General features: G+C 47.4%; 1 protein-coding gene across 1 annotated transcript in view; it reads right to left on the bottom strand.

Annotated features, from left to right (window-relative positions):
• The window catches only part of LARGE1 (LARGE xylosyl- and glucuronyltransferase 1), a 305,112-nt gene that overhangs the window by 174,711 nt on the left and 109,201 nt on the right, over positions 1-21,200 (bottom strand). The window contains 1 exon segment of the mRNA XM_023757230.1: positions 18,951-19,074. Within this exon segment, the coding sequence (XP_023612998.1) occupies positions 18,951-19,074 (124 nt within the window).

Raw genomic sequence — 21,200 nt, 5'->3', positions numbered from 1 at the left:
ACCTATGCTCAACCTCACACTGACCCAGGGCTTCAAGGTCCAGTGATAGATGTTGTTGTTGCTTAGCGTTCATTCTCCAAACAGGTCCACCTAAGCTCCCCGGTGTCTCCGCCCCAAATGTGAACGTCACCAGGTCAAGAGCACTCTCATGCTTGCCCCCCACAAGGAGAGATGAGTCGGTCCTTTCTGCTGGGTCCCAGTCCCAGGATAGGCCTAGCTGTGCCCCAACCTGGGCGCACCTCTTCTCCGGATGCCTGGAGAATGGCACACCTGGGCCCCTGCTGATCCCGCATGCTGTCATTATTGAAGGGAAAACAATCACCCTAAGGATGAGCACTTCTCCATTGTGGACAGCTTCCAGCCACCTACGTTTGACTCCCTGGCCACCACCTCTCAGTGGATGTCTAGATGACAGATAGAACACACTGAAGCCGGCTCCTGCCTCAGTTTCCCCCAATTCAGATGACAGCACCACGCACCCACCAGCTTGGACCAGCATTCTAGTGTCGGACTCCATTCCTCTCTCCCTCGCCTGCCATGTCCATCAGGTGCAAACCCTGCCACATTGGCTGCTGAGGTCAAGCTGCCTCCCAGGTAGCCCCCTGGGCAGGATGCAAGCAGTCTACAGGGAAACCTTTCACCCTGAACACTGCACTTCCCTTTGGGAAACGGTCAGAGTGTAAAAGGTCAGTTGAGAGGAGGTGAACTGATTCCATTCCTTCTTGATTTTCTACTCATCCACTAAGACAGTGGTCGGCAAACTCATTAGTCAACAGAGCCAAATATCAACAGTACGACGATTGAAATTTCTTTTGAGAGCCAAATTTTTTAAACTTAAACTATATAGGTAGGTACATTGTTATTAACTTTATTAGGGTACTCCTAAGGCTTAGGAAGAGCCACACTCAAGAGGCCAAAGAGCCGCATGTGGCTTGCGAGCCGCAGTTTGCCAACCACGGTACTAAGACATCCTGCCCCCAGGATCCATAGGGCACTGGGTCTCTGGCACTGAGAACCCTGAGAGCAGGGTCTTGGATGGATCTGTTCATTTCTGCGATGCCCCAGAGGGCACAGCCTTAGCTCCAGCTGCAAATTATCCAATAAATAAGAGAAGCAGGACCTCAGAGAGGAACTGAATAATGCCTATGCCATGCAGCTCCCTCTTCCATCCTGGAACCCATCGAATAGGCCAGGGACATCGACTTTAAAATGGATTCTGCGCACTGTACAACAAGAGTCCAATTTTCCAAACATCAGGCCAGTTAGGTCGACACTCACGTGCCAGGAAGCATGCCTTTCCCCGCCTTGTTTACTCAGCGGGCAAGGCACTCCGGCACACACGGTCTCCCTGTCGGAGCCTCATGTGGGGGAGATCCGCTTTTCTTTACCTCGGAAACCCCCCCTAGAGCTTTTCAGGATACTATGCATAGAGCAGACATTCAATTTGCTTGTTTTTCAGCCAAATGTGAACATACTGACTACACAGATACCGAAGGCCAGAAGGTAAACATAATCCTATTTGTTCTTTCCCCGGGGCCTCCGGAGGGGTCCTGGGGGATAGTGTTAGTGATCCGGTTTATTAGCTCCTTCTGCTATCAAAAGGTGTCGCCTTTATAAGTGGAAAAACGAAAGGAAGTGCCGGGCGGATAGAAGAAATGCATTTCTTTCTTTTCTGACAGAAAAAGCGCAATGATAAGGGCATTAAGTTTCCCAGCTCAGCTCAGCAGAGAGTGAGCCGGCGCAGGAGCTGTGGTGGGGAAGAGGCGTTCTCTTCTTCAGGCAACAACAGCCTGCCATTAATTCACAGGCAGGAAGGAAGGCTCCCCGCCCTCTCTCCGCACCCCTCCTCACACCCTCTGCTCCTCACAAGGATGCACCTGCCCCGGGGAGCGGGCCCCCGGCCCCCGGCACTTCTGGAAATCACAAGGAAGCCCGAGACTCAGCACCATTTCCAGGGGCAGCCGCCGCTGACGGTCCAGCTGGTAACTGACTGAGGCTGCACTGGTCCAGTTCATTCGTTTTCACCGAATCCTTGGAGAAGACACGAGCTTCCCCACATCTGAATTCTCCCGGAATAGCACGCATGCCGCAAACCCTTATCTATTGATTGATGTCCACGGAGGCACAGACCTGAGCTGTTGCCTCTTAATTAGGGGAGAATTCCGCTATCTATGCATTAGAGTGAGGTTTGCCAAGCCAGCCAGTTTCCCTGGGCTACTGAGAAAATGGCTCCGGGAGGGTCTGGGAACTTCCCCATGTCTGGACGGAGTGCTTTGGGAAATCCCAACAACATTATCCCAGCCCAACCCCAAGCTAGTTAACTCAGACGTCAGATTCCAAAGAGAAGGCCAGGGAGAGCCACCCTTACAGGTATCCTGAGGACCCTGCTTCCTCAGTATGCAATCTCTTCTCATCACAGACCCACAGAGGGAGTGAGAGATTCCGCTGCTCGTCTACCCAGAGCCGCTCTTCCACTTCTCGGCTGTGCAGACTGCAAGCGGAAAGACACAGGCAGACACACAGAACCCTCGCTTCCCCGTCTCCCCCGCAGACAAGACCTGACAGTCACTCCTGGCCAGTGCCAATGAAGCAAAGTCGGCTGGGGGATTGGGGAGAAAAGACTGAGAGAGAGAGAGACAGAGAGAGAGAGAGAGAGAGAGAGAGAGAGAGAGAGAGAGAGAGGCTTTGACTTTCCTCTCCACTGTCTTGTGAGGAGATGACCGAACTTGCTCTGACCACTGTGACCATGAGGAGCCCCAGGGAATCCCCAAGGATGGGAACTGCCAACCTTCGGGGCTGCTTGCTATGTGAGAAGATGAACAGCTGGTTTAAGCCACCTCTCCTGGTTCTTTGTTTGTTAATTTTACTTGCAGCGAAGCAAACATTTCTCAGCTTCTCCTGCAAACTGTCAGAGACCAAGACGGCGAGTCTGAAACAGATGAGCGACCCTGTTCTGAGCACAGGAAGAACGCAGTCAGAGGCAGTGTGAAAGGGCTCGGAGCGAGTCCTCAGTGACCTCGGTCCCCATCATGCTCTGCTCCTGTACCTGTCCTACGAAGACACCCCAGGTGTGATCTAGGTAAAAAAAAGTGGGCTCGCTAATGCACACGAAGCCCCCAAGGAGTGCATGGGTTTTCACTCAGATTCTCCCCGACAAGCGCCATCACAGAAAGGGCATCGCCGTGGGCGTGGACAAACAGGACTCGCAGGCAGGTGGGCTGGACCCCACGGTGGGCATCCGCTCTCATGCCCATGAACAACGCCGCCCACCACTGGAAGAGCAGCAAGGCGTCTCTTTCTGTTTTCTCTTTCTTCTCCTCCTTCCCCCCTTCCTTCAGAAGAAAAAAACGTATTTTTTTTAAAAACTGCACTACTGTGGATATTTTGTAAAATGTAGTAAAAACAAAATTCCAGTAGAATCCCTATATCCAGAGAGAACCTACTGCCATACATTCTTCCTTTTATAATAATCTATAATAATAAAAGTGTAATATGCTAATTAGACCGGACAGCCGAACGACCTTCCAGACGTCCTTCCAGATGACCTTCTGGACGAAGCCGGGGTTGTGAGGGTCGAGGCAAGCTGCCACAGCTGCGAGGGCTGAGCCCCTTGCATGAATTTTGTGCATCGGGCCTCTAGTTATATAACTAATATAGATACCTTGAAATTTGGGGGAAGTAGCTTTGTATCTTTTTTAACCTAATCTTAAAATCAAAAGTAGTTTCCCTATTCATTTATTCAAGCAACATTCAACTTTCATTATTAGATCAATAAAAATCTTATTTTAAAAAGTGATTTTGAAAAGCTTTATCCATTTGTGAGGCTGTAACATATTCTCACCATCCTTTCCCCACTGTTAGGATTTAGGTTGTGTCTGATTTTTTTATATATATATTTTTTTATTGAGTTCAGAGAGGAAGGGAGAGGGAGAGAGAGATAGAAACATCAATGATGAGAGAGAATCATTGATGGGCTGCCTCCTGCACGCCTCCTACTAGGGATTGAGCCCACAATCCGGGCATGTGTCCCAACCAGCAATCGAACCATGACCTCCAGGTTCACAGGTTGATGCTCAACCACTGAGCCATGCTGGCTGGGCAGGTTGTGTCTGATTTTTAGTACTGTAAACAAACTATACCGTGATTAAATCCATTGACTCAATTTCCATAGGCAAAGGATTTCTGCCTCCAGTAGCTTGTATATGTTTATTAACAACCTTGATACATATTGCAAAACTATTAAAAAAGAAAGGCTATCATGTTTATTTACAACAGACACTTTCATGAGTTGTTCCCAAGTGGATACTAGTTTCCTTTTCTTTTTTTTTTTAACCAGTTGCTTTTTTTCTTTTGTAAATCCTTCATTCTTATCTTATACCCATTTTTCCATTGGTCTATTTTTCCTATTGATTTGTAAGAGTTCATTATATGTGACACGCTGTGTCTGATTCAAGTATAAATTTCCCAGTTTTCATTTGCCATTTAATTTTGTTTTAGTTGCTTACTGACATTCAAAATGTTCCCCTTGGGTTGTTTTTGTTTTTACATTTCAATTATTCAAACCTACTGAAGTTTTCCTTTGACAATTTTTTCCACTTCTCTTGGGCACATACAAATTTTCCCTACCCTTAGAGTCAATTACGTGTAAGCTCTGTGTCAACAATAGGGATGAGATGGTCAAAAGCAGAGGGTGTCCACCCACACGAACGTCACATTGTAGTGGATGAGTTAGACTTACTAGTATCACCAGTATTTAGGTGTCAAAAGAATTTAAATAATAATTATACAAGGAAAGTGTTTAACAAATAACTATACAATGACAATTACCATAAAGAAGGAAGCACAGAGCAGCATGACAACTTATAGCAGGGAACCCAAATATTAATAGAAGCGGGGGGTGGGGGGGGCGGGGGGCTAAGAACAGTTTCCCTAAGAGTTATACTAAGCTCTAAATAGCAGACGGGGAGGGAAGGGGGAGAGAAGACTTCTATTTTAGGTAACATGGTGAACTAGATAGCCCAAAAGCCCTCCCAGCAAAATAAATAAAAACAGATGTATTATGCATATAATAGGTCTATATAACAACATGTATATACATTATATATCATATACAACATATGTACACCTATGTAATATATTCATATGTAATCTAACTATTATACAGTATATAATCTATCATATTATAGAATACATATTATATAATTTATTATACACTAGAGGCCCAGTGCACGAAATTCATGCATGGTGTGTGTGTGTGGGCCCTTCAGCCCGGCCTGCACCCCCTCCAATCTGGGACCCCTCGGGGGATGTCTGACTGCCAGTAGACAGACATCCCTCTTGCAATCCAGGACTGCTGGCTCCTAACCGCTCGCCTGCCTGCCTGCCTGATTGCCCCTAACCCTTCTGCCTGCCTGCCTGCCTGCCTGATTGCCCCTACCTTGCCCCCTTGCTGGCCTGATTGCCCTTAACCACCTCTGCCTCAGGCCCCAGTCTAAGCCGCAGCCTGGCCTCCCTCTGCCAGAGGTGATCTGGCTGATCAGGGGAAGGCACTGCCCCCATCCCCCGACTGCTGCTGCCATTGGCGGCCTGAGCCTTGGGTGTCATAGCTGGGTACGGCTGCTTGAGCCTCAGGCCGGCCCTGGGCAGCGGCAGCTGCCATCCGCGGCTTGCCTGAGCCTCAGGCAGTCACTGCAGCTTTGTCCAGAAGGATGTCTGGATGGTCGTCCAGAAGACGTCTACCCTCATTAGATTATTACCCTTTTATTAGTATAGATGTATATGTTTACATAAGTATATAATAGATAAGTATTAGATATGTATATTATATATCATATATTGAGATACATTAAAATGTATGTCATACATTTAATATGCACATATAATACATATACTTATGTAAATACTAGAGGCCCAGTGCACAAATTTGTGCACCAGTGGGGTTCCCTTGGCCTGGCCTGTGGGATCAGGCAGAAACCGGCTCTCCAACATCCCCCAAGTGGTCCCAGATTGTAAGAGGGCACAGGCCAGGCTGAGGGACCCCACCAGTGCATGATTGGGGCCATGGAGGGACGTGGGATGTTAGCCAGCTGGGAAGGGACTGCGGGAGGGCTTCAGGTCGTGTCCGGTCCGTCTCGCTCAGTCCTGATTGGCTGGACTCCAGCAGCAAGCTCACCTACCAGCTGGAGCGTCTTCCCCCTGGTGGTCAGTGCACATCATAGCAACTGGTCAAGCGGTCTACTGTCTTCCCCTGGTGGTCAGTGCATGTCATAGTAAGTGGTTGAGCGGCCTTAGCATATCCTATATAATAAAAGGGCTAATATGCAAATCTACCAAATGGCGAAGGGCCCGGTTGCTATGATTGTGCACTGACCCACTAGGGGTAGACGCTCAATGGAAGAGCTGCCTCCTGGTGGTCAGTGCACTCCCCACAGGGGGAGCACCGCTCAGCCCAGAAGCCTCTCCACCTCTGCGGCAGCACTTAGGATTTCATGCACTGGGACTCTAGTCATTAGCACATTACGCTTTGATTTGTTGAACAGCTGACTGGACAACTGGACTCAGCATATTGGGCTTTTATTATATAGGATAATTATATATTGTATACTTTATATATATTATATATATAAAACTTAAGCTGTCATAAAAGCAAAACTACAAATAAAAGCAAGTCAGAGTTCGAAAATGAGACTACAAGTAATTTCAGAACCTGCCCTGCCCTAAGGGAAGCAGCTTCCATTGCTGAGGCTAGGGGTGCAGGAGAGAGAAGGGGAGGCCCAGGGCCTGGCTAATTAGGAGTTAGAGAGAAGGCACTGCATAAAATTAGGACCTCAAACTCTGGACGCTCTGCATAGGTGACCTGGAAATAAACAGCACACAGCAGAAAAATGCCAGGAGACACACTCAGCTTGATGGGGAAAGGTGGCTCGTTGTGGGGGAGGGGAGCTTGAGAACCTGCTCCTGGAAGCTGAACCATGCAATGGTGTGTGGTCTGAATGCAAGCTACCTGTGAGAGCTGACAAACCTCAAAAGGAGAGTTTAATTCAAAATAATGAGGGCTGGCAGTGCCTCAGGCGATTGGCAGTAATACACAGGCATACCTCACTTTATCTCGCTTCACAGTCATGGAGCTTTTTTATTTTATTTATTTAATAAACTGTAGGCAAGGCCATCCACCAGCAAAGAGATTATGACTTGCTTTGTTGGGGTGGTCTGGCACCAAACCCGCAAAATCTCCCAGTTGTGCCTGTATGCCAACATTATTTCAGGCAAACACTTCAATGCTTCCCTAAATCAGCATGGATGGTACATAGTATTCTGTTATAGGGATGAAACCCAGGGCCAGGCTGAAGGTCTTCATTCCTGTGTCCACTTCTATCTATCAGAGATGTCATGGCCAAATTGTATTTGGTCTCAGGTGCCTCGACTGCAAAATGGGGTCATAATAGCACTGATTTTAAAGGGTTGTTGTGAGAGTGAAATGAGATAACCCACATGAAATGCTTAGGACTGTACCCGGTATATAAGTAGCAATAAATGTTGGTGGTAGTTGTTCTTTTGTTACCATTTTAGGCATATTAGTGTAAGCCATCTTATTCATTGGTTAGCTTATTAATATTTTCTCCATTGTTCATTACTCAATTTTCCAAAGGCCTGCAGTTCCTTATAGGTAGAATCAGCTTAAAAAATTTTAACCAGTTAACTGCCACGCGTCCAAAACGGAAACCATCCCCACACACCACGATATTTTGAATTAAAAAAAATCAATTTGCAATTAATATTATAAAAATAAATATATTACTCACAATTCGGGCGTTCTTGAATATTTTCAGTTGAAAATTCTCACGAAAAATGATTTTTTTAAAGCATCTATAGACGCTTATGGCGTACGAAGGGTTAATCTTGGTTTTCTGTTTTGTCCTTTCCTTGCCTCATGAATTCGTGCCCTTCACTTGATTTTCCTCGAGCTTTCCCCAGGTCCACACCGTTGTTCCTATTTGAGTTTCCAAGCGGAGTGTGAGACTCATTTATCATGGTCTCATTTCTGAATAATGAAGGCACTGAAGGCTATTAAGACATCTCCAGTGACAGCTTTGGGGACGTTCCATCAACCGTAGCGTGAAACGTTCCACCTCTGCTGTTTGCAAAATGGGTAATGATTTTAGCTTTTATTTCCTTTTGGCTTAAGTAAGCATTTAGGAACATTCTTCATAAGCCCCTAACACCCAAGTATTTAGAACCGCCATTAAAAAGTTTGCTTCTGATGTGTCGTTTTATTGCATTGTGGTCAGGAGTGGGGCCTACCTAATTTTTGTGGTTTGAAATTTAATGAGGTTTTATTGTACCCTCAGTTTAAGAAATTTTTTTCATGAACACTTAAAATGGAATAAGGAAATCCACTTTTATTCCATTTTATGAACATGAAACTTGATATCTATTGATATCAATTATATTTTAAAAACTGCCTGTGTCATTAACAATATTTTTTGCCTTTTCATTGGCTGAAACTCTCCTAATACATCCTATATTTTTATCAGTTTTTGCTTTGTATATCACATGATTGTGCGGCACCAATTCAAAATTATTAATCTAATTAAATATATTTTATATTTAATATATTTGTTACATATTAAAATAATGTTATTTATATTATATAATATTTATAGTGTATAATATATAAAATTGTGTAAGTATATTTATATATTTTGTTGCATTTATAATATCTGAAATTAACATATCCACAGCAAATGTGTCTTCATATTCTGAAACATCCTAATATAAATTTTATTTTTAAAATTTATAATTTATTATAGTTGTGTTTCTTAAAGATAATAAGCAGTTAAGATATTGCTATCTTACAACTGCATTAAAAAAACACCTTAGGAATAAATTTAATCAGGGAGGTAAAAGACCTGTACTTGGAAAATTATAAGATACTGAAGAAAGAAATTGTAGAAGATACACATAAATGGAAGCATACGCCATACTCATGGATAGAAGACTTAACATCATTAAAATGGCCATAATACCCAAAGCAATCTATAGATTCAATGCAATTGCTATCAAAATATCAATAGTGTTTTTCACAGAACTAGAACAAATAATCCAAAAATGTATATGGAACCACAAAAGACCCTGAATAGCCACAGCAATCTTGATAAAGAAGAACAAAGTTACAGGAATCATGCTACCTGATCTCAATCTACACAAGGCCATAGTAATCAAAATGGCATGGTACTGGCATAACCCCAGACACACAGATCAATGGAACAGAACAGAAAGCACAGAAATAAACCCACACCCAGATGGTCAGTTAATACATGACAAAGGAGTCAAGAACACACAATAGGGTAAAGACAGCATCCTATATAATAAAAGCCTAATATGCAAATCGACCTAACAGTGGAATGACCAGCAGAATGACAGGTTGCTATGACATGCACTAACCACCAGGGGGTACACGCTCAATGCAGGAGCTGCCCCCAGGCCAGATGCCCCAGGCCAGCCAAGGTAGGTGCCAGCAGGGTCCCCCCGATCGCTCCACTGGTCACCCCATAGATCAGCCCTGATCATCGGCCAGGCCTAGGGACCATACCCGTGGATAAATTTCATGCACCGGGCCTCTAGTCTTTAATAAGTAGCGCTGGGAAAATTGGACAGATACATGCCAAAAAAATGTCTTTTATTCATACTTTGCATGTATCATCAGTTCATTCTTTTCACTGCTGAACAGTCCACTGAATGGATATACTACCACTGTTCACCAAATCTCCACTTGATGGACATTTCAGTTCTATGAATATTCAAGAATAAATGTTTATGTACACATACAGGGCGGGGCAAAAGGAGGTATACAGCTGTGAGTACACAAAACACAGTTTATTCTTATATTACTACATATTAATTATTGTATTATTTTCCATGAGAACAACTATAAACCTACTTTTATTTCTGTTTGGATGAATACCTAGTAGAACTGCAGAATTGCAGCTGTGCAATTCTTACTAGAATTGTGGGCCATACTTTGTATGTATGTTTAAGTTTTTCAAGAAATTAACAAAACTAGTTTCCTACATGATGATTCTATTTTACACTTTCCATCAGCACTGTCTTGAGAGTTCTGGGCTGTTTTATTGTCATTATACTGGGTGTGTAGTGGTACCTCATGATCATCTTAAATGTGACTTCCTCTGCTGACTAAAGATGGTGAGCATTTTTCACGGATTTGCTAGCTATCCCTACATTCTCTTTGGTGATGTCTCTTAAGTATGGGTCATCTGACTTCTTGTTACTGTTGTAAGAGTTCTTTATGTATTCCAGATACAAATCTTTCATCAGACCTGTACTTTGCAAATATTTTCTCCCAGTCTGTGGCTTGTCATTTTATTTTCTTATTAGTATCTTTGGAAGAACAAAACTATCAGTTTAGATGAAGTCCAACTTATCAACTTTTTTCTTTTCTAGTTTGTGCTTTTTGCATATTATTTAAGAAATCTTTGTCTACGTTAAAGTCACTAAGATTTTTTTCCTCTGCGTTCTTCCTGTCTGTTCTATAGTTTTACCTCTCACATTTAGGTGTAAGATTCATTTCAAGCTAATTTTTGGAAATGGTATAAAGTGGATACCCCATATGGATACCTAACATTCTAGAACCATTTCTCTCTTTCTCCTTTTATTTGCTTCCTTCCTAATTGCCACAGACTGTGTTTCACTTGCAACAATCCTCTCCAATAACTTAGTTTTCATTCTACTTATAGCTTTACTAGTGGTCACATTGGAGCTTTGAGGAAACATCTGACCTTTTTCTACGCTAATGATCAGAGTGAAGGGTTAAAAATCACACCTGAGTTACACAACAAAACACACAAAAACTTCGCTTGGGATCGCAATGCACACCGCTCTAGGCTGTTCTACAATACGAGCAGCTGGCTTTCTGTATGTTTTCAAGAGCGACTTTTGGCATCTGCATTCGGCTTTGCAAATGACTAAGAGCAATTATTTACAGATCATTCCATGTGCAACTCCTTTCAGTGCAAACCTCCTGCCCCTTTATAACAAGACCTCTTTGCTGGTGAATATTCATTTTGATTACTTCTGTGGCTGGCTGGCTGCCTTTGGATGCTTTCTCCAGGAAGTATACACTGGGGTACACGGTGTGGGCTCATGCATAGCGTGTCATTTTCCTGTTGTGTTTATACATGAGAGAGCTTGGCTGGTATTCTTGGGTCTCTGTCTTTTTTCCCCCTCAAACCTAAGCATTTTATTAGGACATGTATTATTGTAGCAGAAAAACTGAGGTAGAATTTCTACTCTTCAAAGATGATATGATTCTGTCCACTGGTTGCCCTTGCATTCAGTGGAGCCTTAAACATCAAATTCGACCCCGGCGCTGCCAACCACACATGGCTATGAGCACCTGACAGGCAGCAAGTCCAAACTGAGATGCTTAAAATATGCACTTGATTCCAGAAATAAATTTAAAAAGTACATAAAATATATAAGTAATTTTTAGAATACTGATCCCATGCTGAAATGATAATAATTTTGAAATACAGGATTAAGTAAATATTATTAAAATGCAATTCACTTGTTTCATTTTGCTTCTGTAAATGTGGCTATTAAAAAATTTAAAATTACATCTTTTAAAAAATATATTTTTATTGATTTTCCGAAAGAAAGGAAGGGGAGAGAGGGAGAGGGAGAGGGAGAGGGAGAGGGAGAGGGGGAGAGAGAGAGAGAGAGAGAGAGAGAGAGAGAGATCAATGAGAGAGAAACGTTGATTGACTGCCTCCTGCACACCCCCTACTGGGGATGGAGCCTGCAACCTGGGCATGTGCCCTGACCAGGAATGGCACCGGGACCTCAAGGTGCATGGGACATAATGCTCATTAACTAAGCCACACCAGCCAAGGCTTCAGAATTACATCTTGATATTCCTGTTGGACAGCCCTGCTCAAGAGCTGGACTGCTCGGATTCATTGCTATTTTGGTTCCACAAGGCTGAGTAATTTCCAGTCTTTTTTATGACCTTCCATTTCCTCATGTGGAAATGAGTGAAAATCATTATACTCACCTCAAGGCTTATGGTGGGGATAAAATAAGATTATGCATGTAAGGCTATTATGCTGGCACATAATCAATTCTTATTAATGAGAGTTATTATTATTCTTAATGGAAGGATTTTTTTAATCCTTATAATTCAAATATTTTTTAGCGTGTACCCTGATGTGAACTTATAGCTGACTTACTTGGATTGGAAGTGCCTGCCCCCTTTTGAGCTCCATGAATAGAATTCTGTTCAGCTCCTGACAACTTTTCTTAGATTATATCATCCTTTGGATGGACCCTCTAACACCTTGGCCTTAAGTGACCGGGGCCCCTCGTATTTATTAACTTTTCACCACACCACCTCAGCTACTCCATCCCAGGGTGACGTGCCAAAAAGTGTGCCTCATCTAAAATTCTGCTCCCCAAATCCAGCCTTTTATCCTTTTCAAGACATTTGGACAATGACTCCCATCCTCACTGAAAAAAGTTCCTAATCACACCATAATTCCCAGTTCACTCCACCCATTACTTTCTCATTACCCATCAAATACCTCTGGTCTTTCATTTCTTTTTTTCATTTTCTGGTCCAGCTTATGTTCCAAAATCCACCATCATAACCAAATACTAGTACATGAGTCACTGAAGTTCTTTAAAAAAATGTTTTATTTATTTCAGAGAGAAGAAGGGAGAGGAAGAGAGGGATAGAAACATCAATGATGATAGAGAATCACTGATCGGCTGCCTCCTGCACGCCCCCTACTGGGGATGGAGTCCGCAACCCGGGCATGTGCCCTGACCTCGTGGGTAGGCGCTCAACCACTGAGCCACACCAAGTAGGCACTGAAGTTGTTTTTTAACTAAAGTTCTGGAAGGGGAGACTTGTGGTACAAGAGAACAGCATGGCATTGAAGGCCAGAAGAGCTAGGTTTCAACATCACCTCCGCCCCGATCAGCAGCATTCTGCTAATTTCTCTGGTAAACAAAAGGGCATGTGTGCTGTTTCGATAGCATGGGACTCCTGAGAGGACACAATGCAATCAGGTACCCGAAGGCATTTCCTTCTTATCCAGGTGAATGACCACCAATGAGATCACAGCCATGCAACTGAGAAGGGATCAATGCTCACGACGGGAGGGAGAAGGGTCGGGGGCCACTTGCTGTAACAGAGTTGAAGTCTCTGAGCTCAGACCAATTATAGCTCCTGGTGGGACGTGTCACTGTGTAGATCTGGGAAAACCGCTGTATTGTAGGGAACCACAGAGAACGGCGGATGTATGAAACGGAGACGAGGGTGAGCACATTCCAGGCAGGCAACACCTTGGAAACCATGTGTCACACAAACATGCCAGAAGACACATGTAAGTGTCAAAGTAAGTACTGAGCACTGCCACTCGGGATTCAGGTAGAGGATTCTGGGGGATGAGGAGACGACTCAGGAAATATGCCAGGTTTTCAGACACCTGCCCTGTTCATTCACTCTGCAGCCCCACACATAGAACCCAGGCATTTGTTGGGAGCCACAACTGGCCAGGTTTCATCCTAAAAGCTGGGCATAGAGATAAAACGTATACTGGGTGCTGACCTCCTGGTTCTCTCATCTAGTGGGAACAGCAGGTGAGTTAACACACAACGATCCATACACGGACGTTTGGTCTTTATTAACGCTCAGGACCCATGGAGAGACTCAGAACGCTAAGACTTCAGTACAGCGCCAGGTGGGTATTTCTGGTCGAGTCTCTCAATGTGGAACAGGGTCCTCTGGGAGGCAATGATCTCTTATCTCTGGAAGTATTCAAAAGCAGAAGAGTGATGACTGTTCATGTAGAACATCACAGAAGAAAGGGAAAGGTTACACCGGGCGAATGCCAAGTTCCTTCCTAATTAAGAGTCTATGACTCAGAAGGAGACAGGGCCCATTCACTAGGACACCCCGTTACATAAAGAAACATTTGCCAGTGGATAGAGGGAACTGTACCAACGACACAGAGTCTTTTCTAATGCAGATGACCATCTCTGATGGTTGCCTACAATTTTCCATGTCTACTATTTAAAAGCCCAAGACCAGTCTTCTACGTACAGAAAGGTACGCTTCTGAATGCCTTTCACTCTCCACATCTGTGCCCTGACCTCGCCTTTGCTGTCCCAGAGAGAGAAGCCTAATACAAAGCTAAGGTTGAGTGCCTGCCATGTGCCAAGCACCGTGCTTTTCATCACAAGACCTCACTTGCTGCATTCATCTTCAACAGAGGAGAGACCAGCTCTTGGAAGACAAACTCTAGGCATTACTACCTGTCTTACAATATTATTAAACTGCACGGCAATCCCAAAGGTCACACATACCTTACTTCACTTCTCTGCAGGGCGTCTTAGAGCTGATCTCGTCCTCCATGAGCCAGTCCCAGGTCCTCTGTCCTTCTCTGCAAGCCAAGTCTACCTCCCACGGATCCAGCCTTCCCCCACCCCCACCCCCACCCCCAGGGTATGTGCCGTCCGTTTGAACGATGGCCTGGACCTGGCAATCCTAAAACCCAAACCCAATTGTTGGAAGACAACGGTGTTGGAAAGAGTCACTGTGAGACCTCAGGGGGCTTGCTTAACCCTCTGGGTTTCATTTGTCCAAAAGGAGCTGTGGGCATTGGGCTTGCTTCCCACCCGAGACCCTGTGATTTCGTGGTATCACGAGTCCCTGCTGGCTGGACATGCCCATCATTCAGAAAGCACACCTTCCTAGGAGACAGACAGGATGGGGGCAGTCTGCCCACCTTCCCTGGTGAGAGGAACAACAGGAGCTGGTCCCCCCAGCCGGCAGGGTGCCGAGAGGTCGCAGTTACCCGCGGAGGCCTCTGCGGTCCCCCCTGGGGGCCAGCACAAAGGCACCAGTGTGAGCAGGAAGCCAATTTTCAGAGTCAAACACCAATATTTTCTGTAAATAGTCCGCTTTCCACTTCACAAGCTAGACAGCGAATCACGAAACAGCCCCCCCCACCCCCCCGCGCCGCTTCCCTTCACCAGCTGGGGATCGTCCTCGCCCCAGGGTGGCGTGGGGGGACTTTCTGGGCCGAATGGCGGCAAGACCTGAAGTATACAATCCCATGTCCCACATCGCTTCGCTTGGAAAGCGAAGAGTCAACCATCAGCCTTGGCATTTATTACCCGCCTGCCTGATCTTAGGCAAATGCTCTTCAACTCTGTGCTTCAAGTTATAAATCACCCGAGAGGGAGGTAATAAAATTCTCGCTCCGCCCCACAGGGCTGTCCTGGGATGCCGCCATCCACAAAGCTCGGCAGGAAAGCCAGCCCCCTTCTCGTCCTGGCCCTTCCCCTGGGACAGCAGCCCCTTCTGCTGTGGGTTCCCAGCACAAAGACGCCCTCAGTCCTGCCAGCCTGTGGGTACGGAGCCTTGGAGGCTGGGAATGACCAGGCCATGTAAACAGGAGGAAGACGGGCCAGCATCTCACAGGCCAGAGAGACTAGCGGGCGTACTGGTCCACCGCGGATTTCCCGAGGCTCATCTTTAATCATGCACCGATCCTTCAGAAATCTCCTTTCCCTGCCACTCCATTCTCCTGCACCACAGACACAATCAGGGGCCCACAGGGGTATTTCTGAGAAACGCCATTCCCAACAGCTGTCCGAGGGATTTCAGGAGGCTGCCCCCCAACACGCTTCCTGAAGGCACTGAAGGTCCCAGCACCACCCGCCCCTCCCCTGCTCTTCCTCCCCCAGCGTCAGCTCAGGGATGGGGTTCGCTGTGCTCCCTGCCTGGTGTACCTGTCGTGGAGAGACACGCACCTGTCCCAGGTCCCAGGCCTGCGCTGGGGACTTGACGTGGGTGGTGCCGGGGCAGCTGCCTTATTTACGCCTCCGCAGGGTCCCTGCCCAGTGGCCTCAGGATGCAGTGAGCACTGGCAGTGATGGAGAACCCCTTCCTAATGACTCGAGTCTCTCAGGGACCCAGCCCGCATTACTGCGTACCATTCATTTAGCAAACTTTTTCTAAAAAATATATTTTTATTGATTTCAGAGAGAAAGGGAGAGGGAGAGAGAGAAACATCAATGATGAGAGAGAATCATTGATTGGCTGCCTCCTGCACGCCCCCTCCTGGGAATTGCGTCCGCAACCTGGGCATGTGCCCTGGCCGGGGATCGAACTGTGAGCTCCTGGTTCACAGGTCTACACTTAACCACTGAGTCACCGCAGCCGGGCCATTTAGCAAATCTCTTTTTATGAGCCAGGCCTCACACCAGCACAAGGATACGTAGGTGATGAGGAGCGAACGGGACACTGCTGGCCCTGTTGGCGCTTTCTGTCCTGGGGAGAGAGAGACATTTACCTGCTCATCACACAAAGGCGTGAAAGGTTACACTGCGCCATGAGTTTACTGAGAAATGCCGATGACCCTATGACAACATATGACAAAGGAACCCCTGTGTGATGACGGGGCAGGGAGGGGCTCCCCGAGGGCAGGCAGACCTAGGAGAGAGCTGGGTCACGTTCCAGGCCAGCACAATACAGCGAGGGTTGAAGGAAAGCCAGCTGCAATCTTATTGCCGAGGGAGGGTCTTGCATTCGATTTGTAAAAGGCGTAACGTCTGTGAAGTGCAACAAGACGAGGTGTGCTGTACATGCCGGAGGACAGGACACGGGAGACGATGTCCTTTAGAACTCACCAAGTTTGTACTTTCCAATTCTTTTTTTTTTTTTAAACCCTCAATTCACGTGGCTAACAGTCCAGTAAGTAAAATAATGAACAGCAGGTCTACCTGCCCTCAAGGGGGCAGGAGAGAGTGAGAAGACCCATCTCCTCCCTCCCACTCCCCTTGCCTCCAAGAGCTCCTGGAAGTTCCCATAGATGACAGCACTCGGCACCTTACTCCTCAGCCTCCCAACTCTCCCCAGATTCCACAACGGGCTACACAGTCAGAGCCTTTTAATCCCATGTTGCCTCGGCTGCAAAGGAGAGCGGGGCATCTTGAAGGACCTGCTGCACTTCGGGCACTGCCGGGCCTTCACATGAGCCATCTTATTTGATCCCTCCCTTGGCAGCCCATCCAACAGCTGATGGAGCCGGGCTCAGAACCCAAATCAGAGCTATTCCGCGGCAGGCCAGGAGATGAACGTGGGCTTTTTGTTTTCTGCTACTTTGTCTTTTCTTAAAAAGTAGAGGGTACAGGCCCAGCTAGCATGGCTCAGTGGCTGGGCGTCGATCTATGAACCAGGAGGTCACGGTTCGATTCCCGGTCAGGGCACGTGCCCAGGTGGCTGGCTCCATCCCCACAGTGTGGGCTATGTGGGAGGCAGATGATCCATAATTCTCTCTCATCATTGATGTTTCTATTTCTCTCTTCCTTCCCTTCCTCTCTGAAATCAATAAAAATAGATATTTGTTTAAACAGTAGAGGGTACAGGCTTGCAAGGGACACGGCCCAGGACTGCCCGGAGACAGGAGAACGCAGGAGGAGGAGGCGGACGCAGCCTTCCGTGCCAGATGCCGCCGCCCCTCCCGCTGCTTTTCCCCTCGGTGTTGGCCCGCACACCCGGGAGACAGAGTGGCTTGCTTTTACCTTAATTAGTGCAGCAATTTGCTAAATTCTGTTTTTCCCTTTTTGAGAGTGTTAATCAATTTTAGCTCAGAATAGATTGGAACGGCACACACATTACCACGACAATCCCCAAACGCTGACTTCTGAGCGTCTCCATCAACCTCAGAGCCTGAAATGTGGGAAAATCAGCAGCTCTGGCCGGCATCTCTGCGATCTATTTAAAATGTTATGGCTCGGAGATGAAAATATAATGGCTTTATGAGGTTTGGAACAAGCAATTTGCTGGAATCAGCCTCATGCCTAGGTGTTTAGTCCTCCCCAAGGTGATTGGAGACAGAGCATCATGTATTTCTGCAAAGTTACACCTTCCTCTAACAACTGCAATTTGTTAAACCCACAAGCACGACGGGGTTCCAACTCTGCACCACAAGACGGAAAAGGACCAGATGGGCCCCGTCCCCTCCCCCACAAAGAAGGTTCAAGATTGAAGCAGTGGATGGACAAGCGAGGAGAAAACGTGTCCTTTTCTCCGGGGAAACCGGGAAAGGTTATCAGACGAGGTGGCAATGCGTCTGAGCTCCGAAGGGCGAGCAGGAGTGGGGAACAAGGCGAGTGGAAGGGCATGTCAGTCAGAAGGAATAGCACAAGCAAAGCCTCAAACCCAGCAGAGAAGGCGGAGAGAACCAGTAACTCAGTGAATTTGCAGGAAAGACAAGAGCGTCCAGAGCCAGACGATGCAGGACTTCTTAACCAGATGTTGACGCAAGCACAGTGGCACAACAGGAGGGTTTTAAGCGAGGAGGGAGTGACGGGATCAAATGGATCTCACCTGGCTGAAACCCTCCGGCCCAACATGATCCTTAACATTTATTCAGCAGTCTTTTAAAACACACTCACATACATCCTCTCGTTTGAGCCTCTTAATCCCTCATGGGGTTGGCATTGCAGCACCTTTCTTCAGGTGAGAAAACATACCCAGCAAAGGTACAGGTCATCCACTTTGGGTCCTATGACCAGTGAATGACAATCCATGAATCCAAGCCCAGGATCAGCATTTATTTACCTCATGGGGGAACAGATCATAATATAGATCTCTTTCAGATACGTTCCAGGCCCATGGCCTGCAACCTCCACAGAAAGCCTGGGTGGCCAGACCTGCTCAGACCCATGGACACTGTGAGCTAAGGAAGTGGTTGCTTTAAGGCTTTGGAGGATAAAAGCAGACTCGGGTGGCCGCACCCTCAGTGATCCCCGGGCATTTCCAGTGGGGAGCTGAGACTTCTGCCATGGCTGAGGTCCCCTAAACCATAAACAAGAAAAGCTCCCAGTCGAGGAGACCGGGAGGCAGCCCCCTGCCGTACCTTGAGCTCATCCGCGTTGTAGAAGTCCACGCGCACGGCGGGCACCATCCAGGTCTGGAAGAGCGTGGCCAGAATCTGCTCGGCGATGGAGTCGGCGATGAGGTGGAAGTGCAGAGGGTTCCGCCTGTGGGGAGTGACAGGGCGTGGGTCAGCAGGGAGCACCGAGCCCCAAAAGCACACCCTCACCCCTCACCCACCCTCTACCTGTGGCAGTTTCCAACAGCAACTGGGAAAGCAAATCAGGCATGTGACCAAATCAGTGCCCACTGGCGAGGGTGGCGAGGCTCGCAAGGAGTGAGGACGTGCTACCAACCTCAGCCTTTCAGGTGACAACAAGGACCAGGAGGGTGAAATGGCTGGTGACACGCCATCCAAGCCAACCACCGTACCTGTGAGTTAGACACCTGTGTTCCCGGGTGTCCTAAGTGGAGCACGGTAACACTCGGACTGGCCCCTTATTTCTGGCTTCCTTCGCCGGCTGGGTGCAGCCGGCACCATCCTGAGGTCTGTTTCCTGCTTGTTTCTCTCCCAAAGAAAACCAGGCACCGAGAAGGAGTCCCGGGGGCTGTCACTGGATATCAGTGTACCTCACTGTTCATGCTTCCACAGCTTTTCTTCATCCCACCTCCGTCAACCAGCCCTTACAGAGGCGGCACTGGAGTACAGCTCAGCATTACACAGGGCAAAGCTGGGTTCACTCCCAGAGCTGGCGTTCAGGAGTGCGGACTTCCCAGTGTCACGTATACCTCCGCACACCTGTGTCAGGTATACCTCCCCATACCTGAGTCATGTATAGCTCCCCACACCTGAGTCAGGTATACCTCCCCACACCTGTGTCAGGTATACCTCTGCACACCTGTGTCAGGTATACCTCCCCACACCTGAGTCAGGTATACCTCTGCACACCTGATGCTTCCTCTGTTAAATGTTGGAAACACCTCTTCATCAGGCCACTGTACCGATTAAATGAAATAAGTGCCATCTATAATGCATATCAATAGCAAACATAGAATATTCATAAACAGCAGACATGCCTTCCTGAGGGACTACCGGGCACAACGCAATTAGTTTGATACAGAAGAACTATCATAAATACAATTGTGCTGGTGAAAACAACAACAGAAGTTTTAATATGATGGCTGAGCACCTACGGATGAGAACCACCTGGTCCCTCTGACCTCAAGGAGCTCATCCTGTTTGCAGAGACGGGCGGCCCACAGTGAAACGCCATTATCATGAAGTGGAGTGTGATCATGGGGCAATGACTGCACAGCACACAAGTGCTATGGGAGCAAAGAGACGGAAGGGCCAGTTCTGACCAGGTCAGAAGGACGTGTATGAGTGGGAGACGCAGCGCCTTAACAGACGACTGACAGGAGGTGAAGGGAGAGAGGAGAATAAAGGGACTGTGGCCGCACACAGGGGTGCTGGGACAGGGAGTGGTGAGCAGGACTCTACGGTTAGAGCAGAGAAGGGGAGAGATGAGAGGCCACGGGAAGCAATAACCTTTGTTAAGCAGCCTGGACTCCATCAGCGAGGCGTGGGGAGCAGTGCGGCCTGCCCCTGAGCTCCCGGCCTCCGGGCAGCCCTGTGCTAAGTGCCAGACGCAGAGCCCGGCTCCCAGCCTCCCGTCCCCACGCTCTCTTTCTACCCGGGCCTTCTCAGATGCGGTTTGCTCTGCAGGAAACCCTCTCACCCTGGCTCATTCGGTCAATACTTACTGAGCACACACGATCTGCCAGGCAATGAGCAGGATGCAGGGGACACGGGGTGAGTAAAGACACGCCATCCGTGCCCTCACCGCGGTCCCGGTCTGGCCTCTGCTCCTCCTCGCCCCCGCTCCCCATTCAGCACTGGATGGCCCATCACCCAGTCTTCAGCTCTGAGGGCTGCCTTTTGCTCTTTGAATCCTGCCCTGACTACCCTGACTAGGTCAGGCTTTCCTCACAGGCAGGCACCTCAGCACCACGTGCCCCTCTGCAGGTAGGGATCACCTGTTTGCTGGTCTACATCCCACCTGACTGAGCTCAGGGAGGTCAAGGATCGTGCCAGGTGTGTTTGAGTGGATTGCCCCATGATCGAGTCTGGTGTCTGGGATGTGGTAGTTCACAAAGGATCTGACTGGGTGGATGGGTGGTGGATGGTAGACAGATAAGGGGTAACAGGTGGACACATCATGGAAGAGATTAGACGAGATGCATGTGGACTGAAGATCTGATGAAGATGGTGAGAGGACAGTGGCCGGCCAGG

The sequence above is a fragment of the Myotis lucifugus genome, unplaced genomic scaffold (genome assembly GCF_000147115.1).
Source record: "Myotis lucifugus unplaced genomic scaffold, Myoluc2.0 scaffold_103, whole genome shotgun sequence".
Classification (NCBI taxonomy): Eukaryota; Metazoa; Chordata; class Mammalia; order Chiroptera; family Vespertilionidae; genus Myotis; species Myotis lucifugus.
Note: the sequence above shows the minus strand (reverse complement) of the source record. Positions and strands in the feature narration are given on the sequence as shown.